Below are 22,976 nucleotides of genomic sequence, written 5' to 3'. Positions count from 1 at the left end.
ATTCATCTTGTTAAATTTAAAAACATTTATACGTCTCCATGTCCAGGACAGACAAAGTCGAAAGACACACCGTTTTCCATCCAAGAATATAGGGTGTATCCCACGAAAAGAGTCAGATCGGGACAGGACGGGTCCCCCTTACGCTGCCTACCCGTCGAAAAAATTTGATCAATAGCATTGAGAGACCAGCTTACCAGATCCATGGGTTTCAGAGTTCGGGTGATATGAAGAAAGTGCTTAGAAAGACAAGACATAGCAGCAGAAGCAGGAGAGGGGGAGGGCGGGTGAAGAGCTGGAGAGGAGAGAAAAACGCGACCGACCTCGAAGGGAGACAGAACAGAGGGGATACAGATGCAAGCCTTCTGGGGTATATTTGTCTTTATCAGCTTCGCACTTTGATGGAAAGTCTCTGTGAACGTTCTCAGTTGGAATCAGATTGGGTCATTCTAACAAGCTAATACTCTTTGAAGTAAACCATTTCAATGTGGCTTTTGTCTTTAGGATCATTGTCCTGCTAGAAGGGGAATGTCAGCTTTAGTCTTCAGTCATTTACAGCATTAAACTGGTTTTCTTCCAAGATTGTCCTTGTGTAACGGCACATTATGTAATTCTGCCGCATTATGGTAAATGGCTAGCACTCGTATAGCGTTTTATTAAGTACGATGACCCCAAAGCACTTTACACTATTGTTATTCACCCGTTCTTGCACACATTCACACCCTGACAGTGGCGAGCTATGTTAGTAGCCACAGCTGCCATAGGGCAGACTGACAGAGGCGAGGCTGCCATACAACGGCCTGAGACGGTCAGAGCAGGAGATGTCAATTACAGGGCAACGTCTCTAACTCATATGTAATATGAGTTAGAGAGTTAGAGATAATGAGTTATGTCTCTAACTCATTATGTAATAATGTGTTACATTAGGACTTCAGCATTTTGTAATAATCACTGCAAAATATAGTACAATCCATGGACACATTTTGTAATAGTTTCTACTGCATCATGTAATAACATGATAACCCTTCTCACTCTCTCTCTCTCTCTCTCTCTCTCTCTCTCTCTCTCTCTCTCTCTCTCTCTCTCTCTCTCTCTCTCTCTCTCTCTCTCTCTCTCTCTCTCTCTCTCTCTCTCACACACACACACACACACACACACACACACGCTACAAGAAAAGGTTTAATCATCAGCTGCCACTGTGCTAAAAACCAAAGGTTTGCACAAAGCCTTTTTCAATAAAGCCCTAAGGACTCTTTGAGGATCTGTCCCGTTGAATTAGAGGACTGACTGTGGATTCCAAGCCTTTAGAAATGATGTACCCACCAAAGTCTCTTAGTTATGAGTTTTCATTCCACCTTTGTGTTATCTGAGCAGGGTTATGTTACGTTATGTGATGTGATGTTACGCAGATAAGAGTCAATCATTTGAATCAGCTTGGAAAAGTGAATGTTTAGCAGATTTTAAAGTATTTGGAACTTGGACTATTTACAGAATTCAATATAGTGATAGGGGCTGCACAGTGGGTAGCACTGTTGCCTTGCAGCAAGAAGGTCCTTGGTTCAAATCCACCCTGGGTCTTTCTGCATGTAGTTTGCATGTTCTCCCTGTGCACGCGTGGGCTCTCCCCGGGTACTCCGGCTTCGTCCCTTATATTAATTGGCCTCTCGTAATTCTCCTTAGGGATAAGCGTGTAGGAAAATGTATGGATGGGTTATAGTGATACTTAAATGTTTAGAAAATGTCGTTTTAGGATTTTAATACAAATAAGAATAAACATATTTAATCTAATTACATGCCAAATTTGAATAAACTGTCTACATAATAAAATCTGTTAACATCATAAATGTAAATGTAATCTTTTCAGTGTTATGTGAGTGACCAAAGCCAGGGAATGTGAAACTGTCTTCATTTATTTATTTTAATTTATTTATAATATTTTTCCATAAACAGTACATAACAAAAACACACTTGAAATAAAGTAAGTTGTCTAGCTTTTCACAATTAAGTTAATCACCTATAAAGGGGACATATCATGTTTTTTAGTGCTTTCCTTTTCACATTGAAATAGTCAGCTGTGGTCTATATAAAGTGGAACTGCAATGCTTTGGTCTGAAATCCTTGTTATTGTTGCCCCACAGCCCGTTTTTTACCCCTGTTCTTGGATGCATTTGAGAGCAACTCAAGCTTGGACTACAGAATCACAGCAAAAAAAAAAAAAAAAGGCAAGTTTGCTGAATTGGTTAGCCGGAAGTTGATGTCCTTGCTTAGCAGCTCTTCAGCAAATACTGTGACATGATTGTACAAAAATGTAATAGAGAATAGAGAATACTGAAAGACTTAAAAAAAACTAACCTAAACAGAATAGAAAGATAACTACCCAGCATCAAGAGAGACTAAATTCAGATTTTCTGTATTCCTATAGACTCGAAATACACAACATGTATTTAAGGGCTAAAAAAGTGGATTTTGCATGATATATCCCCTTTAAGTATATCATATGGGTAAATAAACAAAAACAAAAAAACGCAAAAAGATGACAACTACAATGAGTTGTAGAATCTATAATTATAAATTCTGGAGAACATTTTTGAAATAGAATAACAGATTGCAAAAATATTGAACAAGTTATTCGAGAAAGAATTGCATCATCATTACTTAAAAAAGTACTTTAGAAGCTCCACTATTATGCAAAGTAGTAGTAGAAAACTACAGTCCTTTGAAAAAATTAGGACACCTTATGTCAGCCTGTGGGTTTATAAATATTTCAGCACATGGATATTTATTGTCAATCTTAAGAAATTCAAGTAATGTGAACAAACCAGAAAAACTGAAGAGCGGGCGTTTTAGAGCGTTAAAGTAAAAATGTAAATTCTGGTGAAAAAAAAAATTAGCACACCCACATTTTGCCCCTTTTGCTAAAGTCACACAAAGGCATATCACATGATGGGAACGTGAGGAGAACCTTGTTCCTCAGCTTTCAGCTCAGAGCTATCGGAGGCCTTTGCAAAGAAGACTTTAAAAGCTTAGCAGTCTGACAAGGGATTTAAAGAGCTGTCAAAAGAATTTGAAATCAGCTGAATGGGAGGTAGTCTAAAAGCTGGGTTCATTCTAAACAACTGCCAACATTCCCAGGTTTGGCTTTCCAAACAAGCTCACCCTGAAAGCAGATCACAAGATGCTAAAGCTACTGTTGGCTCCGGCTACAGTTCATGTGAAAGTGCATGCCAGTACAATTAGAACGGGGCAATGCAAGTTTAACTTTCATAGGAGACGCGCAAAGAGAAATCGTTTTCTCTCTAAGAAAACCATGAAGGCCAGACTGAAGTTTGGCAGAGAAGACACAAAGACCAAGATTTCTAGAATACTGATTTTCTTCTTTTTTTTTCTTTTTTTTTTTTTTGAAAAATGAGACCAAAACTGAGTTATTGGAGATCAGAACAGAAAACATGTTTACACATAAAGCATTTCAGGAATAAAACCTTATACTAGCTGTGGAGCCAACATGTGGAAGTGTCATGGTTTGGGGTTGCGTTGCTGAAGCAGGACCTGGTCAGCTCAGCATCACATAATTCACCATGAATTCTTCTGAGGGTGCTAGAGGAAAATGGGAAACCATTGATTAAAAAACTGAAAGCTGTAGCACAACTGAACCCTGCAACATAACGACGAAAATAAATCCACGGAGCGTTGGCCGAAAACTAAGAAATGGAAAGCACGGGTCCAAGTCAAATCCCAGCTTTTGATCTCATTGAGTTGTTAGAGGTGACTTGAAAATTGCTTTACAAGCAAGAAAATTCCAAAGATAAATAAAAAAAAAAACATACATACATATGTGAATATTTAATGATGCACCATACACTGCATTTCGTATTTACAGTGGGTTGCTCCACAGGTTAATATGCAGATAAGTGTGCTTAAAAGTTTGATATACTTGGATGACAAGTTTGTAGAAAGGCAAAGTCAGTATCCTTAAAAGGATGCAGATATTTACCTTTTACATATAGTTAAGACTTTGTTCAAAGTGAAGGTTTTCTGGAACAGGCCAGAACAGTTTAGATTAATTGGGATGTTAGTCTCTGTGCATAAATTCACACATGCGTTTGCATTTATAATTCTCTCTGTAAGCTCAAATAAAATGTTACTCATCAGAGAGCTTTCCTGGGTGAGCTTGTCTTTAAAGCAACACTGCTCTCTAATGGAAAGGACAGGTAACACAAAATAGATCAACAAGAAATTTAGGCACAAGTTGCTCAAATTTTTAATAATACAGCAGAAGCTATTTCTTGTGAATTTCTCAATAATATGTATTTCTTTTCTGGTAAACCCTCCAAATGCTAAGCGACTTGTCCTCCTTTACAGAGTAAAGTCCATCCATCATCATCCCATATTTCTGATGAAGACAGTTACAGAGCTAAAATGAAAACAGAAAAGTTACCCCTCACACGATGAGTGTTTCTGAAAGTCATACATGTCAATATTTGTCTCATAACAACATGTATGTCTATTTTTTTTTTTTTATCAGAGTGAGAAAGGAACCCACTTATCATCATATAATGCCTTCCTTTTGTTTTGGCATTGACATCAAAAGATCTTAAAACAAAAATAGTGATTTTAATATAACATAGGTTTCTAAAACTTAAAAAGCCATATAAAAACTAAACCTTTCAAAAAATCTAGATTTTTTTTCCGATTTGGGATGTATCTAAGGTTTTTAGCACTGTAAATATTTTCACCACTTTTTCCATTTTGGCTTTATTGTTTTTTTTAATAGACAATAACATGGCAGAATCAGTGTTGTTGTTGTTTTTTTAAATTGATTTAAATAGTTTGGGAACCTGATAGAGATCAGATGAACCAGATTTGATGGAAGTATCAGTTATCACTTATATAGCATTGTGAGATTTCCTATTTAGGATGAGATCAAATATCAAAGTCTCATTTGGGATTGAAGTCATCCCAGAAATAACCACATTACATAAGAAAACCTGTGGAATTTGCCAACTGTTGTGTTCAGTCACTAGGCTAATTATCATTACCAATACAAGCAAATAATGTATTTATCAGTGTTTTATGCCTTTAAACACTGCAGAAACATATTGCATTTCTATCTGTGCAACTGATTTAATATGGTTCAAACCAGCAGGAGTGCAAATAAACTATTCATTGCTGTAGTTTTCTGCACCTTTTAAATGCAACAGCCATTTTGTATTTGAGATCAGGTTGTGATTTAAACCAGAGGAAGAAAAGACATCACACCCCACTTAATTCTAGAGATCCGGTTTTAAGTTGGAAAGATGTTACTGGTTGCTCAGTAATAACAATTTGCAATACAAGCCAAAATACCAATGGATTGACTTCGCTATGTTGTTCACAAATAAACATTGTAGAGTACTATAAGTTCCCTTGATTTACTCAGTTACAAACCACCAGAAGCACAAGAAAATATGTTTATTGCTGCAGTTTTATCCCCTTCTCTATGCCAGGTTGCCATATTGGATTTTCTGAGGCGGTTGATAAAACATGACCCGTTAAGTCAGAAGTCCTATTCGTCCCGTGCGTTTTGGTGGATTTTTCTAACTCTGAATACAGAAAATCTACTAAGTGCCTTTCCAAGTTAAAACTCTGGTTTCAGAGAGTATGAGTTGATGTTTCCAACTCAGAGCCTGAAAATCGTAACTCCCAAGTAGACATGGACGACATCGTTAGTTTTAGTAAAATCAGAACGCTTTCCAAAAAAAGTGATTTCTCAATTTAAGCGAATGGATGATTACAAGCTCTATTCACGTCACTTGATCTTTTCATTCGAGGTTTAATGTGACTCATTTACTCTGTTATACAGAGAAAAAGCAGCATTACCAACATCATGTACTCCTTTAGCTTTAGGCAAAACATCTTTTTAAAAATCACACATCTGTGTCATTTTGGTAACCGTGTGGCTGTAAGACTTCTTAAACAAGTAAAATTAATTTCCAATGTGAGTTTAGAATGAAACTCTCAACTACTGTACGTAGACAGTTGATAATCGACATAAAAATAGACACAGTTACGTACTTTTCTGTTTAGACATTTTCTGAACAACTCAAAGCAGGCACCGCATCATTAAAAAAAAATCACCATATGTAATTATATAAATAACTCCTCCTCAAAAACACTGAATTCCTGGACATCGTGACATTAGTACTTAATGAAATCAGTCAGCTTAGGGTAACACATTCGTCCATTTTCCTAGCTGTCGCTGTAGGAGAACACAACATCTTGGTTGTAGCGTTGCTGTGCTCAGCAGAGCAGTTCTTACGTTTTTTTTCTGATCAAGACAGAACCAGTTGAATTCTTTTGAATAGTTGTGTGGTAAATACCCCGTGATTGAGATTCAGAGCATTCAAATACAGGTCAGTGGCAAGGAATCCTGGGTTGCAGATGACCCTGTTCCCCATCAGAGGTTGGGCATGAAATATAGGAGTTTCAACACCTTGTTGAGTTCGAGGGTAGTGCTGATGCTTCACATGAAAATCCCTGGTTTGCTACTGGGCAGGTGGTATGTGGTTCCTGAGCCGAACCAATCATCGTTCATCTGATGGCGCCATGCACCAGAAGAAGCAGTTGTATGGCCTCTCGTCGGCAGTTAGCCAACTCTAACATGTCGTGAAGCTTGAATATGTGAATTCATAGAAACCTGGGAGATGGGGGGGAAAAACCGCAGGCTGTCAGAGTTTCTGAAGACCGCTGTGAGACTTTTCTGGAGTTGGCTCATTTTTCTTTTTAAAAAGATTTTTGAGCTTTAAGGTTTTCCTGCTTTTATCCTTATCTTTGTTCTTGTCCTCTCCGCTCTCATGGGGTGATGCCAGAGATGAGTGGCCAGCCTTTGTAGGTGACAGCGGTGACTCCACCTCAGCTGGCAGTCTGCTCTGTGGTAGGTTTGGTGTAGAGGCTGAAAGAGGCGTTGACACTGAGGCCATGGAGCTGCATGACTTTTCGAGGATTCCATCGTACACAAGCTGGCTCAGATGCCCAGCAGCGCAGAGGTCTGAGGAAGACTGCCATGGCACTTGGGATGTTTGCATAAGATCTGGCTGTCCAATACGACATGGAAGAGAACTTGATTCAAACCCTCCAAAGTCCTCCCTCATTGTTAGATGTTTATGCATGTCAACTGGAGCATTAACTCTATCCCAGGAGATGTTTTCAGAGAACGTATCTGTTGAACTGGTGCCGCTTGATGGTATTCCAACTATCCTCCTTCTAACAGAACCAGAAGACATCTCACCTTCATTTCTAAGTATTCCTCGGCTTTTTGAGGACTCCAGACCAAACTCTGGCGTGTCCTTAACGCTTGAGGTATCCCTAAAAGCCTCCATTGTCTCTCTGGGGTGCATCTTGATAGAAGCGGTGTCTGCACAGTATTCCAGTTCATCTCTAGATATCTTTCTTTGTGGTATCATAGCACTATCAGATATTTTATCCTTTGGTGCGGCTATCAGAGAGGATTCATGGTGATGGTCTCCTGTACTCAGCAGATGCTTCCTAGAAGCTGTGTCTTGGGACATTCCCATTGAATTCCTTGTCAGTCTTCTAGTTTCAATCGGATGATCAGTATCATCTCTCATTTTCTTTCTTGAAGCACCATTTATAGAAGTCTCCATAATATCCCGTGAAATTATCCTATGTGCTTCTGTTGATGTTTCTAGCTCATGCCGATAACTCTTTTTCATCTCCAGTGGATCTACATCATACCTTTCTTTGTAAAGATTCCTTGAGGAAACGTTCATCAAATCTTCAGTGGTATCTTTCTCTGTTTTTGTGGGCGAGTCCTCCATATCTAAATCATGAGAAAGCCCCTTTCTTAACACGACATCCATTGAAACTTCACTTCTTCGTCTATATAGCTTCTTTGGTGCAGCATTTGGATGAAATTCTTCATTAGAGATCTTAAAAGAAGAGGTTTCCAAAGAAGGATCCATGCTTTTGTCTTTTGCCATCTTCCTGCAAGAAAAATCCAAATCTGCAGGAGTTTCATCCTCTTCCTCGGACATTTTGTGAACTGGAGATTCAGCAGGAGCTTCTAGATGTTCGCTCGAAGGCTTTGTAACTGGGCTGTCTGCACAGAGCTCAGCTTCATCGTGATAGAACCTCCTAGAGGAAGCCTCGAGAGTAGGAGGACTAGAAAACATTTTGCTGTGAGAAGGGGATGCAATAAACTCGGAGTCATAGAATTTCTCTTGGGAATCTCTATTGATGAGAGAAAAGAAAAGAAGACATCAATGAAAGGAAGGTGTCTCGATTAAATTCACGACGGATGCATTTTGTTACTAAGTTTAAACATCAACGCCCCAAAACGCACGAGAACCTGTGAGCATGGAGACTTACTGTTTCTTAAGAGTTTGCCGGAGGAGCTCCTCTCCGTCATCGTAGCAAGAATAAGGGGATCTGATGGGGATCAGGTCGGGGTCTGAGGAAATCATGGTAGGTTGTGATGGAGGGATGACTCCGGGACGCCGTGCCCTAGAGATGGTGGATCCCCGAAGACGAGGCGAGCGTTTAAGAGGTGGAATGGGGACTGTGGGAACGAGGTCAAACATCACTTAACCAAACTGATAGATTCTTTCACATAACAAGAGATCCTTACAAAGGTAGCAGTTGTTTTATCTTCTTTTAAATTCATTAAAGTAGCACAACAATAACATTCTACATATCTCCATGCAGTTTTAACTTATAATTATGCCATGCCTATTTCAAAGTCAGTTAAATCCCTTCTTTTGATTTTGAGTTTGAATCTGAGTGTGTTATTTGGAGTTGCTGGTTATTAAAAGGAGTAAGTAATAAGGATGGCGATGAATGTGTTTTTCACAACTAGGAGGAAAGTTCTCAGATTAACGGACCAATTTCAATGTCGTTAACCCAAATGATTATGGAAGTGATACATTTTAACTCCAAGCTGTTTTTCTTTCTTCACATATCAGCGCTGTTAACTCACCAGGCATCTGCGGCATGATGGGAGCAGCGGGCTCATCCAGAAGATCCTCTATTGAGCCGTGAACAGAGCTGCGACACGAACATGAAGACTGTGATACCCGGGGGAACCCCAAGGCTGTTGAGTCTGAGTAGAGTTGAGCGGTGAGGTTAGTCAGTCCAGGGTTCCTCATAATAGGAAACCCACAGAGGAGCTCGATTTGCTGCCAGCGGTGCAGGCGCTCTCGCAGACAAGCCGTTACTTCGGACAGCGCGTGCCTGCGGGGAGTCCAAACTACTTGGTTATCAAAAGTTACGTTACTGTCAGACAGACAAAAACGCAAGCTGCCCGTGTAAGTCTCTGCCTCACTTTGCTTCCATGATTTTGTGATCAACATTGTCTAGAGAGGAGCTGTGGGCCATGTGAAACGTTCCTAGAACAGAACCCCTCTTCTTCTTGATCCTCTCTGCCTGCAGAAAAGACGAGTTCAGGGGGAGATGTGACAGTACTCTGTTCAGGTACAATTTGTAAATTTGCTAGTAATCACTTATTTACATGAGCAATGCATTTTTTTCTGATTTTTTTTTTTTTTTTTACTGATTTTACATGCATACATTTTTTATGCATTACCTCTTCCTTGGCAGCACCCAGTTGCAGTTCTGCACTGTGCTTTTTAACGTTGTAGTACTTAACCTCCACCTCGTGTGTAAGCTGGAGCCACTGCTGAAGGGCGCCTGAGAACGTCCAACTAGCTATCATCTCCTTCTCAGCCTGCTTCAGCGCTCCACGGACCTAGCAAAGTGTCGGAAATCGGAATGTGGTCAAAAAACCCTTTCCTTCAAAAGAAACCGATTATATACTTTTACACTAGGATGTTTTAAACTGCATTAGTTCATTTGTCACAGGCTCAGTATTTACATAGCACACTGTTCTGATGAGTATTTCTCACTCACAGCAGGAGACGATAACTTATAAATTCTGTTTCTAACAACAGATCTGGATCCAAAGCTGTTTCTGTCTGACAATTACATTGATTACTGCTTGATGCTGACTTTACATGTTCAAAAGCAAACTGAGAACCTTTTTCTATTTTATGAATATGCCAATGTGAGAGGGAAATACACAAAGATGGCAGCCAAAGAGGTAGCCTACTTAGTATCAAATAATACAACAGGTAATCTCCCAGGAACAGTTTTGGTCAACTGTTGCCATATCACTTTGGGATTAACGAAGTATTTTTGAATTGAATTGAATCATTAAGTACAGATTTGAAATATTATAAATTTACTTATAGTAAAAAAAAAACTATTACGGCCCCACATTAGCTTTGTGTGAAAACGAAGAATTCTCTTTTGCTTGTGTACAGCCCTAGAACATGGTTCAGACAGCAGCTGAACTGAAGATAAGCACGTGTTGAGCAACACGGCAAAATAAATCAGAATGACCAAAAAATTGATTTTCCATTCCTTCAGAGATATTCACATCCCCGAAAGAAGACGTTATCACAACGACTGCCAAGCCACGTTATTTTTAACTGACTGGAAGAAATAGAAGACGGCAGCATTTTAGGCTCGAGGGAGTTATGGCACCGAAACATGTTGCAGCTCGTAAAAGGCTTTTCCCCCAAAGCAGTTCCACTGCTGGACAAGGGTTGGTGCTCAAGTTGGTTCTTTACTGGTTCTAGAAAGGCACATTTTTTTTTAATTATTCAAAATAGAGAGACACCTCAGCGCCATATCACCGCGCCATTTGAAATGTCCAGTAAATGCTTGAATCATTTGTTGCTTTTTTCATTATTATTTGAAGAGCACTTAATAGGACATTTAATCTAGACTGCGTCCAGTATTCGTCCAGTTATCCCTGCATACCGATATCTTAATATCACAGTTTGATTCATAAATGCTGTTTTCGACAACAGCTGATGTGATGGCACACCGTCTATATTCCTGACCTGCATTATTCACCTCTGAACTGCATTCACGCAGCTAGATTTCTAAAGAAACAGTTAACAGTTTATCGATTCAGCTGGAAATGACATATGTGAAAACAGCACCGAGCAGTAAAAAAGTGCTATTATGTAAAACAGTGGAACACAAGAGACAGCGGGCCTGTGTTATTCCAGTACGAGTCAAACTTGCTGTCAATTGTTTCTGCTGTTTTTATTGTTCTTGTGAGAAATTAAGCTAGCTGAAAGCAAAGTTTTAAACACTGTCCTGGCAACATTTTCATTGGTTAGCGGTTTTCATGGGAACCCTCAAGAAAACGCAAACAGTTCTTTTTTATGGCTTGGCAAAAAGTTGGCCCAAAACTAGAAATGGATTTTTCTATTAGTGGTGGATTGACAGTTGCAGCCAATCAGCATACCTGTATGCTTGTTAGCACATACACCCTGAATTAGCCTGCTGCTGGTAGACACGTTTGGTGTTTGTTGAAAGGACCTGTATAATTGTGCCTGAGCGTATACAGTCATATTCAATAAACGTTCAATAAATATTATCAAAAAGTCAATTTGTTTCAGAAACCCAATTTACTAAAGTAAAAATTATCTAGATTAATTACTCACAGAATGAAGTGTCAAAGCCCTTATTTCTGTTCATTACTATGATTTTGTTTTTTTTTTGCTAACATATAATGAAAAAACAACATTTAAGATTAGAATATTACTACTTTAAAAGGATTAAAAATATTTTTATAATACAGAAATGTGAGCTTAATGAATGTTAAATACTGCTTACAGGTTGTTATAAGGTAATTTTAATCTGACAAATAAGCCTCATTGGAACCCATGTTCTAATTTATTAAATATGACGATATCATCAGCACATTTTTGGGATTTTGTTTACAGGTGTTTCTTGGAATTTACCTCCGTATTTACTGTATAACCACACCCTCATCTAAAGTGAAATTTCCTGTGAATTTTAAAGACATGTGATATACATTTATCAAAGAGTACTAATGAAGTTGCTTCTGTTGTTTGTAAAGTATCTACCTGTTCCAGTTCTTCCTCTGCGTACCGTAAGCGGCTGAGCTCGCTGACCGCTCCCTGCCTCAGTTCATGCAGACGGTGAGCTTCCTCCTGAGCTCCAATGATCTCATCTCTCATCTTCTCCTCCAGGTATTGTTTTTCTACAGCCACGCTTCGTTTTTCTTCCTGAGCCCGCTCCAGTCTGAGCAAAGCAAAAAATTTTCAGCTTGATTAACACAAGCAAAATTAGTTTAATGACGTATATGGAACTATAACAAAGAGAAGACAGAAAAAAAGTCCTAAATAGTTACTGTTCCTGTAGGTCTGTGAGGCTCTGTTCTGCCCTCTGAAGACTTTCTAAATCTTTCATCATTCTGGCGACATGAAATTTGCTGGCTTTATTTTGTGCCTGGGCAAACCAGCAGCCTCCAATTCCCATCACCACCGACACGATGAGCAGCAGGTCCTTCATGTAGTTATGAGGGGGGCCTGTCATAGGATGGACAGCAGTGGTAACAGATCATGAATTGAATGAAAAAAGGGCTAAATTCATCATCAAAGTGTATGGATAGAAATGTTAAGACTACATATTAAGAAAGAAAAGAAAGGATTAGTTCTTACGTGTAGGTGGTCCAAACAGCACCACATCCAGAGCTTTAATGTTCAGCTTCTGTTTGTCTCTCTGGTCCAGCACTTTCAGCTGGGCACTCAGGAATGATGGTTCATTTGCTGCAATCCTACGAATATAAATCAGGTACGGAGCATAATTAAAATCAGAAAAGCTAATGATGATAAAGTGCAGCTTTAAAATTCTGTTACTCATTGGTTTTTAGTCTTCTATAAAGGCCAGATTTGATAGCTTAGACAACAAATAGTTGTCCGGTTAAGAGACTCTCCCACCTGGACTATGGCTCTCTGTGGCTCCTCCAGAGCTACCATTAACCTCTTCCTTCCATGGTCTTCCAGTTAAGGTGGAAGACCGTGTTCTGGTAGGTTTGCAGTTGGCCTATACTTTTCCATTTTCAGGTTGTGGATTAAAGATTAAAGACACACGGGTGGAGTGTTTACCAGTTAGGGGACTTCTAAAGGCAATTTTATTTAGGGGTATCTGAATAAGTGGGCTGAATATAGATATAGATAGATAGATAGATAGATAGATAGATAGATAGATAGATAGATAGATAGATAGATAGATAGATAGATAGATAGATAGATAGATAGATAGATAGATAGATAGATAGATAGATAGATAGATAGATAGATAGATAGATAGATAGATAGATAGATAGATACCGCAGATTTTCTTTTTTCTTTATTTTTAATTGGAACCTTTATTCTTTCCTTCCACTTTACATGCTCTACTTTGTTTTGGACTAGAAAATACAATCCCCCCAAAAACTACATTAAAGTTTGTGGTTGTAGTGTGACAAAATTTGGAACATTTAACTTGAATGAAAACCTTTGTAGGGAATTGTATGTGCTCATATATTTTAGTATTTATACCACTGAGGGTCCCATTATTAACATCAACATCAGTTAGTACTTTCATTATGAAGTAATTCATCATTCTCACCTGGGAAGGGTGTTTCCATTGACTTTAAAGTCCTTAAAATTCCTCTCATACTGCGGCAGCTCGACAAAGTCTTTCAGCCAGCGTAGAACGTCATCTAGTGTCCAGTTGTGCACTGCCAAATTGATACTAAAAGTCACTTAAAGGAAATGTTTGAACCTTTCGGGCACATGCAAAGCCAAGCGCATTGTCACTCGAGCAGAGCCACACCCTCAGATGACTTCCAGCCCCTCCAGAGTTCCTCCACTGTGATGTGCTGGTCTTCTCTGTGCAGATTGCTGTGTTTGTGGGTCTGTTGCTGCTTCATGTCTTCAATAATGAACTGCAGCAAGAGGAAAATAGCGGTGAAAACTGAGACTTTTAAAGATAAAATGCATTTGTATCATTAACACACAATAAGAATTATCTCATGAAAGAAAGGGTACAAAATGACAAGGTACATGTGCTCGGGTTCTGAAACAGTTTTCCCCCCCAGATAATTCCAGCATCAGTTGTATAACATCAGTTGTTGTTGCAAAAGTTAAAAACCAGTGTGTGTGTGTGTGTGTGTGTGTGTGTGTGTGTGTGTGTGTGTGTGTGTGTGTGTTGGAGATGTCTTGGAATGTGTTCCTGACCATAAATCCATTCTTCATATGATGGCTAGCAGAATGTGGGGACTCGGTGGGCCTGGTCTTGTCTACTGATGTCCCCATACCAAGCGCAACCTGAGCCCGAGGATTCTGTATCCACAAACTACACTCTGGACGGCAACAGCATTTTAGAAGTCTAGGGCTTACTACTAAAACAAATGACTCAGGGATATTTTAATATTTTTTTAGGATATTCAAAACATTTACAACACAACAGGTTGTAAATGCACAGTATCATCGTGCAAAACGTGTTTTTCTGCTAAAAACTGATCAATAATGTAAACAGGCTATATGAAAATAGCATGAAAACATATTTTCAACATATCTTCATACAACAGAGAACTAAGGAGAGCCTTTCTTGAGTTGTTTTTACTCAACATGAGTTTACCTTTAAAGAGTATGACCCACACGGATATACTCTTATGCCCATAAAGGGCAGTGGAGTTCCAGTGCAAACCGATTTTGTCACTGAGCCAAAGGCAAAGTTTACTGTTGCTATCTTGAAGGAGCACTTGACTCCTCCAGCCAGCACACCTGTTGTTGTACTGATTCACACAACTTGTCTCTTGCATGCAAGGACCTGTGCAAACGGGGCTTTCCAACAAACATGAAAGGAGGATGAAATATGCTTTTAAAAAGCACAGTTTGTACCTCCATGCTCTCCTCCACCTCAATGCCACCATCTTGGTCATCGTCCATCATGTGGTGGATGTTCCGCAGGGCCTCCAGGCTGTAGCGATCGGCCTCGCTCAAACATGGTGGAAATATAGTCATACATGGGTCTAAATTGAAAAAGACAAATTAGTAATAATTGAGGTTGCATCGGCGACCAGTTCCGTCCAAATGCTGGCTGTCCAAGAACATGTAAGGCAGTGTGAGGCCATCTTGTCATTGTTTTTGTTTGGCCCTGAATAAAAGAACACTTTACATTTTTACTGCTGTCTCTCCATTTTTAAACGTGAACCTTCAGAACTTTATTTAAAAAAGGGACAGTGTGTAGCTTAAACGTAAATGCTGCCATTTGGTGCACTGCAAAAGAGTATAGCTAAAGCTAATTCACATCTGTAGTCCGTTGGCAGGTCACAAAATATGTATAGATGCAATAGCACAAACAAAGTTGAGCATAGCAGCGTACTGTCTACACAGACACACAGAGGCAAACTCACATTCAGTCAATGGCAGTTTTTAGTTGACTTTTACCATTGGCTTTAAAAAACACAAAAAGAGCTAGAACTCCTCAGATCATGAGGCAAAGCGTTCCACTGATGCGTAGCCTCAATAGAAATAGCAGATTGCCCAGTAGCAGTATGGTACAGTCTCTCGTAGATAATATTCTCAATGATCTAATCAACTCTGAAAGTTGCGTATACACAAAATCAGACAGATGAGGAGGGGCCAGGCCATTTAAGATTTTATAAACAAAACACAAAATATGAAACAACCTAAACTCTTCATGCCTCCTTAACTTGCATTTTTTCCCAGCATACTGCAGTGATGGAATGTAAGTAAAGACTCAAGAGACCTTAGAACACCATCACCAGCCTCCCCCAAACAAGGCAAGGCAAGTTTATTTGTATAACACATTTCAGTGACAACACATTCCAAAGTGCTGTACATGAACAGATGACACAGTAGGACATATGGGACAAGACCATAAATACTAAATGTCTTAGCTGCATCAAGTGTAAAGGGAATGTCTAACGTGTTTAAAGTTTGAGAGATTGAATTTAATTCCTTTAATAATATTCTCAACATACTTCTTAAAATTCCTATTTAGGTTCAGGTCACCTCAAGATATTTAAATTAATGTCAACTCTTTCATTTTAGTAAAAAATATCAATTAAGGAGGTTGTTTCGTGGTTTTCGGAAAACAAAATATTTTTGTCTTCTTTATATTTATTTTCGTACATGATTGATCGAGCCAAAAGGTGATCCGTTGCAGTGCAGTTGTTAACTTAGCAGCTACTAAGTTAGCTGTTTTAGCCTGTACATATACCAGTGTCAACTAAGTACATGTGCAGATTCACATCAGGACACCATTCAGCAAGATCATTATAGGCTAAATGGTAAAGGACCTGATACGGGATCCTTTTGAGACTCCCAGAGTGCATGAAAGGTAGCTCCTGTTTGATAGATATGAAGAGATCCAGCACAGGAAATTGGAAGAATCCACCCCGATTTTCCCAAAGCGAACATTGTATCATGAACTTTGAATTGTATTGTTACTGAAAAGTGCTTTATAAATAAACTTACCTTGTCATGTAGCAAACATAAAGCCGTAATTTATTTCACTGGGATTTTATATGATAGATATTAACATTTTTACCCATTCTTCTTGGAAAAATACCTTAAACTCAGTCAGATTGAATCTGGCCATGCTGCCTGAAGCCGCTGAAATATAGCATCCCCCACAGCATCATGTTTCACTATGGGGGTGGTGTATGTGAAGTTAAACTATTTTTCATTAGCTGTTTCTGTCCTCAGTGCTATTTATTTTATTTTTTTAGATTAGATCATTTATCTACTGACACAGAGATTGTGTTTTTATATATTTGTGGACTGAACCAGCTCTTACTCGTCTCTAACTTCAGAGGATAACATTTTTTACTTTAACTGAAGCAGGGCTGCATTTTGTTGACTGCTGCCACTGTGATTAACTTTAGAGCATTTCTACTAAAAGCAAAACTACAATAGTGAATAGTGAATAATTTACTAACTACATTGTAGCCACAGCTGCCCTGGGGCAGACTGACAGAAGCGACACTGTCATACAATCAGCTCCACCGGACCATCTGACCACCAGCAAAATTGTCTTGCTCAAGGACACAACGACGGAGCGCGGGTCTGGACCAACAACCAACCAGTTACAGAGCAAATTAAGTATAAATGAAAAAAAAAGAACTGAACTTTATTTCATATAACTGATGCCTACATGTCTTAAAAGCTGCTCTTTTCCAACTATCAGCACACTCCTCGTTTGTTTGTAACTCTGGTAAAGATCCATAAGATTCTTTCAATAACCTCATCTTTTATCCCTCTTTCTTTGTAAAAAACGACAACATAAGCTCATTGTTGGTCACAGTTCTTAAAGTTTTAAACATCTAGATTATCGTTGTAAATGTAGATATGCACAATAGCCAAGCAGGTTTTTAATGCTATGTTCTTACTTGGATATGTCCTCTTATCTTTAACTTGTTGAATGGTTAGGGAAAAATCTCTGTGTGTCTTGCTCTAATTAGGGACCAGGGAAACAGTAAGTCATCAATTATTACTTTTCATGGATAATGTCAATAGTATTTGTTTTCTATACGTTTTTTTTGTTCTTTCTTTCTTCCATGTTTTGGCTCTTAAAAAAAGCTGTTAAAGTTTTAATGACTCTTTGGTGGTTGATGAAAGTGGCATTTCTGAAGAGTAGGAGCACCTGTGATGTGCTATTACATTTCTGTGGCGTGTGCAAAGTCCTGCAGAACTGGATGTCTGCATGGACTTACTGTAAATCAGTCGTGTTGTGAAGACATACGTAGATCTGTTTACATGGTTACTTGAAGCAAATACATGCCCCCAGATTGGTGATTAAAAAAAATAAGTTAAAGACATTATTTGAGATGAGTAAATATTATCATTATTGTTGTTAAAGTGTGTCCACAAGACTGGTTGTAAATCAATGGCACGTTCTGTACAATGGACAGACAGGAAATAACCGATTCATTCTTTTTTTGAATGTCCCCATAATTAAAATGACCCAAATGTAACAATTTGCTTTGTGCCATTGTGGTTGTTTGTACATAACTGGAGCATGAACTACCAACTGACAGTATTGTGCTCAAATGATCACCTTTATGAGTTGGGCTCACATTTTTGAGAGCTCTAAACAGAACAAAAAGGTAACGCAGCTCACTTTGACATAATTGTACGCCATTCTGTAGGAGGTGAACGGCAGATTTACAGTGTTTTTTTAAGGCAAACATATATTCCACTTAGAAAGAAACACAACATTTTTTCTCAAGGCACAGCCTCAGTGTCTGCCAAATGTGAGTGCATATGCAGCAGAGCTACTTAAGCTTTGGGAGGCAGTTGGGGCTATATTGGTTATTTGAGCCTACATATCTCCCCTCGCTTTAAACTTGACTAGGCCACCTTTGACTTCGCTTTCTACGTAAAGATATTAACTGAAGGGTCAAGTTCCAACACTTAATCCATCCAGTTAGGACCATCCTGCAGGTAAGTACTTGAACAAAATAACAGGGTAATTTACCTGAAGATTCGTTGGCTAATGTGCACATATGTACTGACGACCTGAATTTATTTAGATTTTATGGTTTTAGAATTATCAACAAAAAAAAAAAAGTGCGTGGGGTGGACTGAGTACTTTCGTCCAGCAAACATCAGCTTTCAGCATTTAGCAGTTATTTGATTTTAATGTGGGTTCTCAACTTTGCAGTAACAGTTTAAAGGGAGAACGAAACCCCCCATCGGTGCTGTTTTGATGGCACTAAGAAGGTTAAAAGTGACCAAAGTAACAAACGCAGTGTAAATGCGGTTTTCTATTAAAATGTTCTCTTGTGTCGATGAAACTTTTAAAATATGATTGAGCTCAGCTCTTTTTCAAACTTAGCCATTACAATATACAGTTTACGTAAGTGAAGACAGGAGAGAATAAAAAAAACAGTGCTAGGCATGATGAAAATGTTTGTTTGTAAACGATGATATGATCAAAATACTTTTTTCAAACCTTGTTTCAGACAAATTATGATACACGAATAAGAACTAGTTGACAGTGAAGCTGAGAACTTAGTTCAGAATGTTTAGGTGGTGAACTGTGAACATGAATCAATTCATCCTAACCTGGCTGATCTGAATACAAACACCATTTATTGTTGAGGATGAGCTGGCACAACACTGCATACCAAAGTGTTGAAACATATTCAATCACTTCAAATCTCTTTCAGCAACATCTTGAGCCCTAATCAATCTTTTATTTCTGTCGTTTTGTTTGTTTTTGCTTGTTAGTCCCGATTCTGAAGAAGTACCTACACAACAGAGGTGTGCTGTTACAGAAGGCTCCCTCTGCATCAATGGAACTTGTTTGTACAAGTTCCAATGAATGGAGCTGTCAGGCTAATAGTTAAAAAACAAAACAACTGTACATTTTTCCGAAGTTTGAAGACGTTTCGCTTCCCATCCAGAAAGCTTTCTCAATTCAAATGTCTGGAGTAGTGTGGAGTTCCAAGCTTTATATTATTGCCCAAAAAGGTCTTATTGTGGTTTAGATAACATGCAGATTAAACCGAAAATGGTCCACCCCTTAGCAATGGGGAGTCGTTAGGGTCCTCGTTGGCCTGGCTTACTGGGGAGATGTTGTGATCGCCTGCATGGAGGTGGGTATTGAGGTGAAAATTGGAAGGAATCAAACCTATTGCTGTGTTGTATGTATTTGAAAGTTGAAATCTGAGTCGTCCTCCTCTGTTTAAGGTTGTTTTTTTCTCTTAATGTAAATGGCTTCCTTCGTGCCCCTTTAAAACCATCTGTCTTTTTTGTCCAAAACATGAACATTTTGGTCCTCAGAAGAGTGTCCTTTGTCCTTTAGGTGTAGGTGGACAGCAGAGTCTTGTCCTGAGGAGATAGCTCTCCTGTGTTGAGCCATGCGTCTGTGGAGAGGTAGTTTGGTTTCTCCAATATAAAGATCAGAACATTCCTCACTGCACTGAATTGCCTTCACCACACCTGTTTGGTTTGAAATGTACTGGGATTTTGTGTTTGGAGAAAATCCTCATGAGTTTTTCAGAGACTCCAGCAACATATGGGATGACGATGTTTTTGTGTTTATTCTTCTGACCATTATGTTCTGCAGCGTATCTTTTGAATTTTCTTGCTGAACGAAAATGTCTTCAAACTTTGAAAAAAAATCCAGTTGTTTTGTTTTTTAACCGTGTGTCTGTACCAAACAGTTCAAACATATGCCTTTATCTTCTTGGTAATGAACTTTTGGTTGTTCAGATGTTTTTTTTGACAACCAGTTAATTGAGAAATTATAAACTGTCAAATATTGCCTGCGCTTTCCTAACTGGATTAGGCGAGATGCGTCCGAGACAGGTTGCCAGTCCAACACAGGGCAATGCAGAGACACAGGGACAAACCACCACACACACCAATATTCACACATAAGGGCAAATTGGAGAGACCAATTACCGTAACAGTCAGTGAATCACTGGAATAATCAAATCCACCCTCCCACACCTTTTAATTCAGTTTTCCTGTTTATCCGTGACGTCTGCTCACCTGGCGGGTCGAAGCCGGCGTGGCCTCCGTGGGAGGTGAGGCCGTGAAGCTCCCCGACGCTTTGTGCGGCCACGAAGAGCGCAGCCGGGAACACGAGAAAAGCAATGGAGATGACAAGCATTTCAGGCGACTGGTCACTTCTTTAGATTATTGTACCAAAAAAAAAGTTTAGAGACTTGTGAAAAACAGAGGGAGAAATAACACAGGAGCGTCCCACAGGCAGCAGTGTCAGTCTGCGAAAGCGATCCGTGTTTCTATAACGGGTGCAGAGCCAGAGGAGAGATGTGATACTAATGCTCACTTGAGAAATCAGCCAAGTTGGATAATACTTATCCAAAATAGATGGGAGCGTTTGCACAACGATAGCATGGAAGGTTAAAAATACCTTTTTAAAAAGCGTAGGAAGGGTGTCGGCTCAAAAAAAATCTCCTGCAAAAATGTCAATTCCGGAATTATTCTGTCAGATTCTGTTGTCATTCACCCAAAATCTGGTGTAAAACAAATCAGAAAAGATTTTGCTTTGAAAAAAGATCCATCTCATAAAATCCAGCGTTAAAGGAAGCGCATCATACACAGTGAAAGCATATAAAAATCCAAGTTGTAATGCAGTGTTACAACTGAGGGTTCAAGGATGTTCTCTGGGATTCCTGTCCAGTCTGTGTTGTGTTTCAGTGTTTTATAACTAATGGGCTCCAGTTCAGCAGTAGCACTGTACTCTCCTCTACCACCCCTGTCCCAACACTGACGTTCCTCCAGGGAATTGGCAGCCTCTTTCCTCCACCTACCAGCAACAGGGCTCCTTTCAACAAGCCGACTGACCTAATTACCATCCCCAACATACCTTGCGACAAAGGGTTGGTATTAATCATGTCAAATATTGTCAAGAAGTATCTATTTATCCATTTTCTTTTTTAGGCTCGTCTATCTTACTGCACTGAAAGGAAGATCAATCAGACCCTCTTAAACATCATCATAAGACATATATCTTCAGAATAGCTCTACCATGCCAGAAATAGTCTGTTTCTGTCTGCATCTACATGTTGTGCACTCTAAAAACTGCTGGGTTAAAAATAACCCAATGTGGGTTGTTTTACCCAGTTCTGGGTCAAAACAAAGATCAATATAGACTTGGGTATATAGAATGGCTAAAGTGGCCAGTGTGTAGGATTAGGGATAAACATAACTATCAATCTGATTTTCCGAACAACTAATATCTGGGGTAAAATAAACGAGCCATCCATTCTTCATATAAATTTATTCCCTACAACTGCTGAAGATAAGTACCGGCTCCTCTGTGACCCTACCAAGGTAAGCTGGTACAGACAATGGATAGATGGATGGATGGATCTTTGTTCCCTAGTGTTCGATTGGTGGTGGTGGTGGCACAACGGACAAGAGGCAGGGTACACTCTGAAGCAATAGCAGTTGTGCAATATGGCCGTCCAACTAGGGTGTAGCCATACCCATCAGAACGGCATACCCTCAATTACTGCGCTGCGATGAAACCTGCATAATTGCGCATGCATTAAATTCCAATCATCATTTCAGCACACATCCAACTATGACTGGTTTGTGTATTATATTGTGTATTTATACATTACTAAATTGCATGTGTGTAAGAAAACTACTGAACTTTTCTATAAATCTTTTAGCAAGTGGACCCGTAAAATAGTTTAATCTCCTTTTAAATCGTTCACTGGTGTCGGATCCAGTTAATAGGGTTTAGGACCTTCCCCCAAACTGATGAATATTAAAGCTATAGTTGGTAATCCTGTTCAGAATATTTTTTGTAATACTGGGTAAAATGACCCTTTCATCCTATTGATTGTCCCACATGCCAATCATTCTGATGCGCTCACGTAACGCCAATGTCTGTGCTCAGTCCTCCCTAGTTTCCGCTTGCTGGCTGCGCATTCGCACTTCTAGTGTTTATGTATCAGGTAACAAGTTTGTTAATGTAGGTAAAAAAAAACAAAAAAAAAAAACAACTAGTGTGAACTAGAGACATTAAAATTATTGGACAGTATAATTTAATCTTCTACTTATACAGAGCTATAGAGGTTCAAAGTCTGATCAGGATGTTGTCTAGTTCAAAATCATCATCTGTAAAGAATGTTGAAAATCTCCTTAATACAACAAACTGGGTCACAATGTTTGACCCAACATGTGATTCAAACTACTCAGCTTCTGTCTAAACAGCATAAACCCAGATTTTGGGTTAAATAAGTAACCCAGCGTTTTTTAGAGTGTACTGTTCGCAGCGCGTCAACCTATGTTTAGAGGCTTAGCAAGCGCTTGTACAGCTGTTCACTGTGCTATTAATGATGTTTGTATGCGTCACTTGCGATTTCCAATCAGTCTCGGATGTAACTTGATCTGACCGAACAGCCACATCTATGTATTTTGCCTCGTTCGTATAAAATTGTTAATCAAAACGACCTGAGAGTGGATGACGCAAGGAGCCTACACGAACACAGAAACACAACACAGTAACCGGGTGTTACATTACTTCCAGCAATCTGGGTCCCAGTTTAAATATAGTCTGGCAAATATGACCTCTACCCTGTGGAGCATGTTCAAGTGGAAAGT

At 39.1% G+C, this 22,976-nt stretch overlaps 1 protein-coding gene across 2 annotated transcripts; it reads right to left on the bottom strand.

Moving 5' to 3' along the window:
* Positions 1–1,901: 1,901 nt before the first annotated feature.
* Positions 1,902–21,310, bottom strand: stim2a (tromal interaction molecule 2a). Of its 2 annotated transcripts, none has more exons than XM_036136883.1 (12): positions 20,388–21,291; positions 14,760–14,890; positions 13,690–13,801; positions 13,483–13,594; positions 12,531–12,646; positions 12,221–12,398; positions 11,934–12,111; positions 9,575–9,736; positions 9,314–9,414; positions 8,969–9,222; positions 8,362–8,551; positions 1,902–3,591 (listed from the first exon to the last, which is right to left on the bottom strand). In XM_036136883.1, the coding sequence occupies exons 1-12, from the start codon at positions 20,506–20,508 to the stop codon at positions 3,483–3,485; spliced, it is 1,764 nt and encodes a 587-aa protein (XP_035992776.1). In that variant the 5' UTR covers positions 20,509–21,291; the 3' UTR covers positions 1,902–3,482. The 2 variants fall into 2 exon arrangements, with proteins under 2 accessions (XP_035992776.1, XP_012712992.2); XM_012857538.3 differs by lacking the exon at positions 1,902–3,591 and adding an exon at positions 4,232–8,223 and having other exon boundaries at positions 20,388–21,310.
* Positions 21,311–22,976: the final 1,666 nt, after the last annotated feature.

This window comes from Fundulus heteroclitus, chromosome 5 (assembly GCF_011125445.2).
Source record: "Fundulus heteroclitus isolate FHET01 chromosome 5, MU-UCD_Fhet_4.1, whole genome shotgun sequence".
Taxonomy (NCBI): domain Eukaryota; kingdom Metazoa; phylum Chordata; class Actinopteri; order Cyprinodontiformes; family Fundulidae; genus Fundulus; species Fundulus heteroclitus.
Note: the sequence above shows the minus strand (reverse complement) of the source record. Positions and strands in the feature narration are given on the sequence as shown.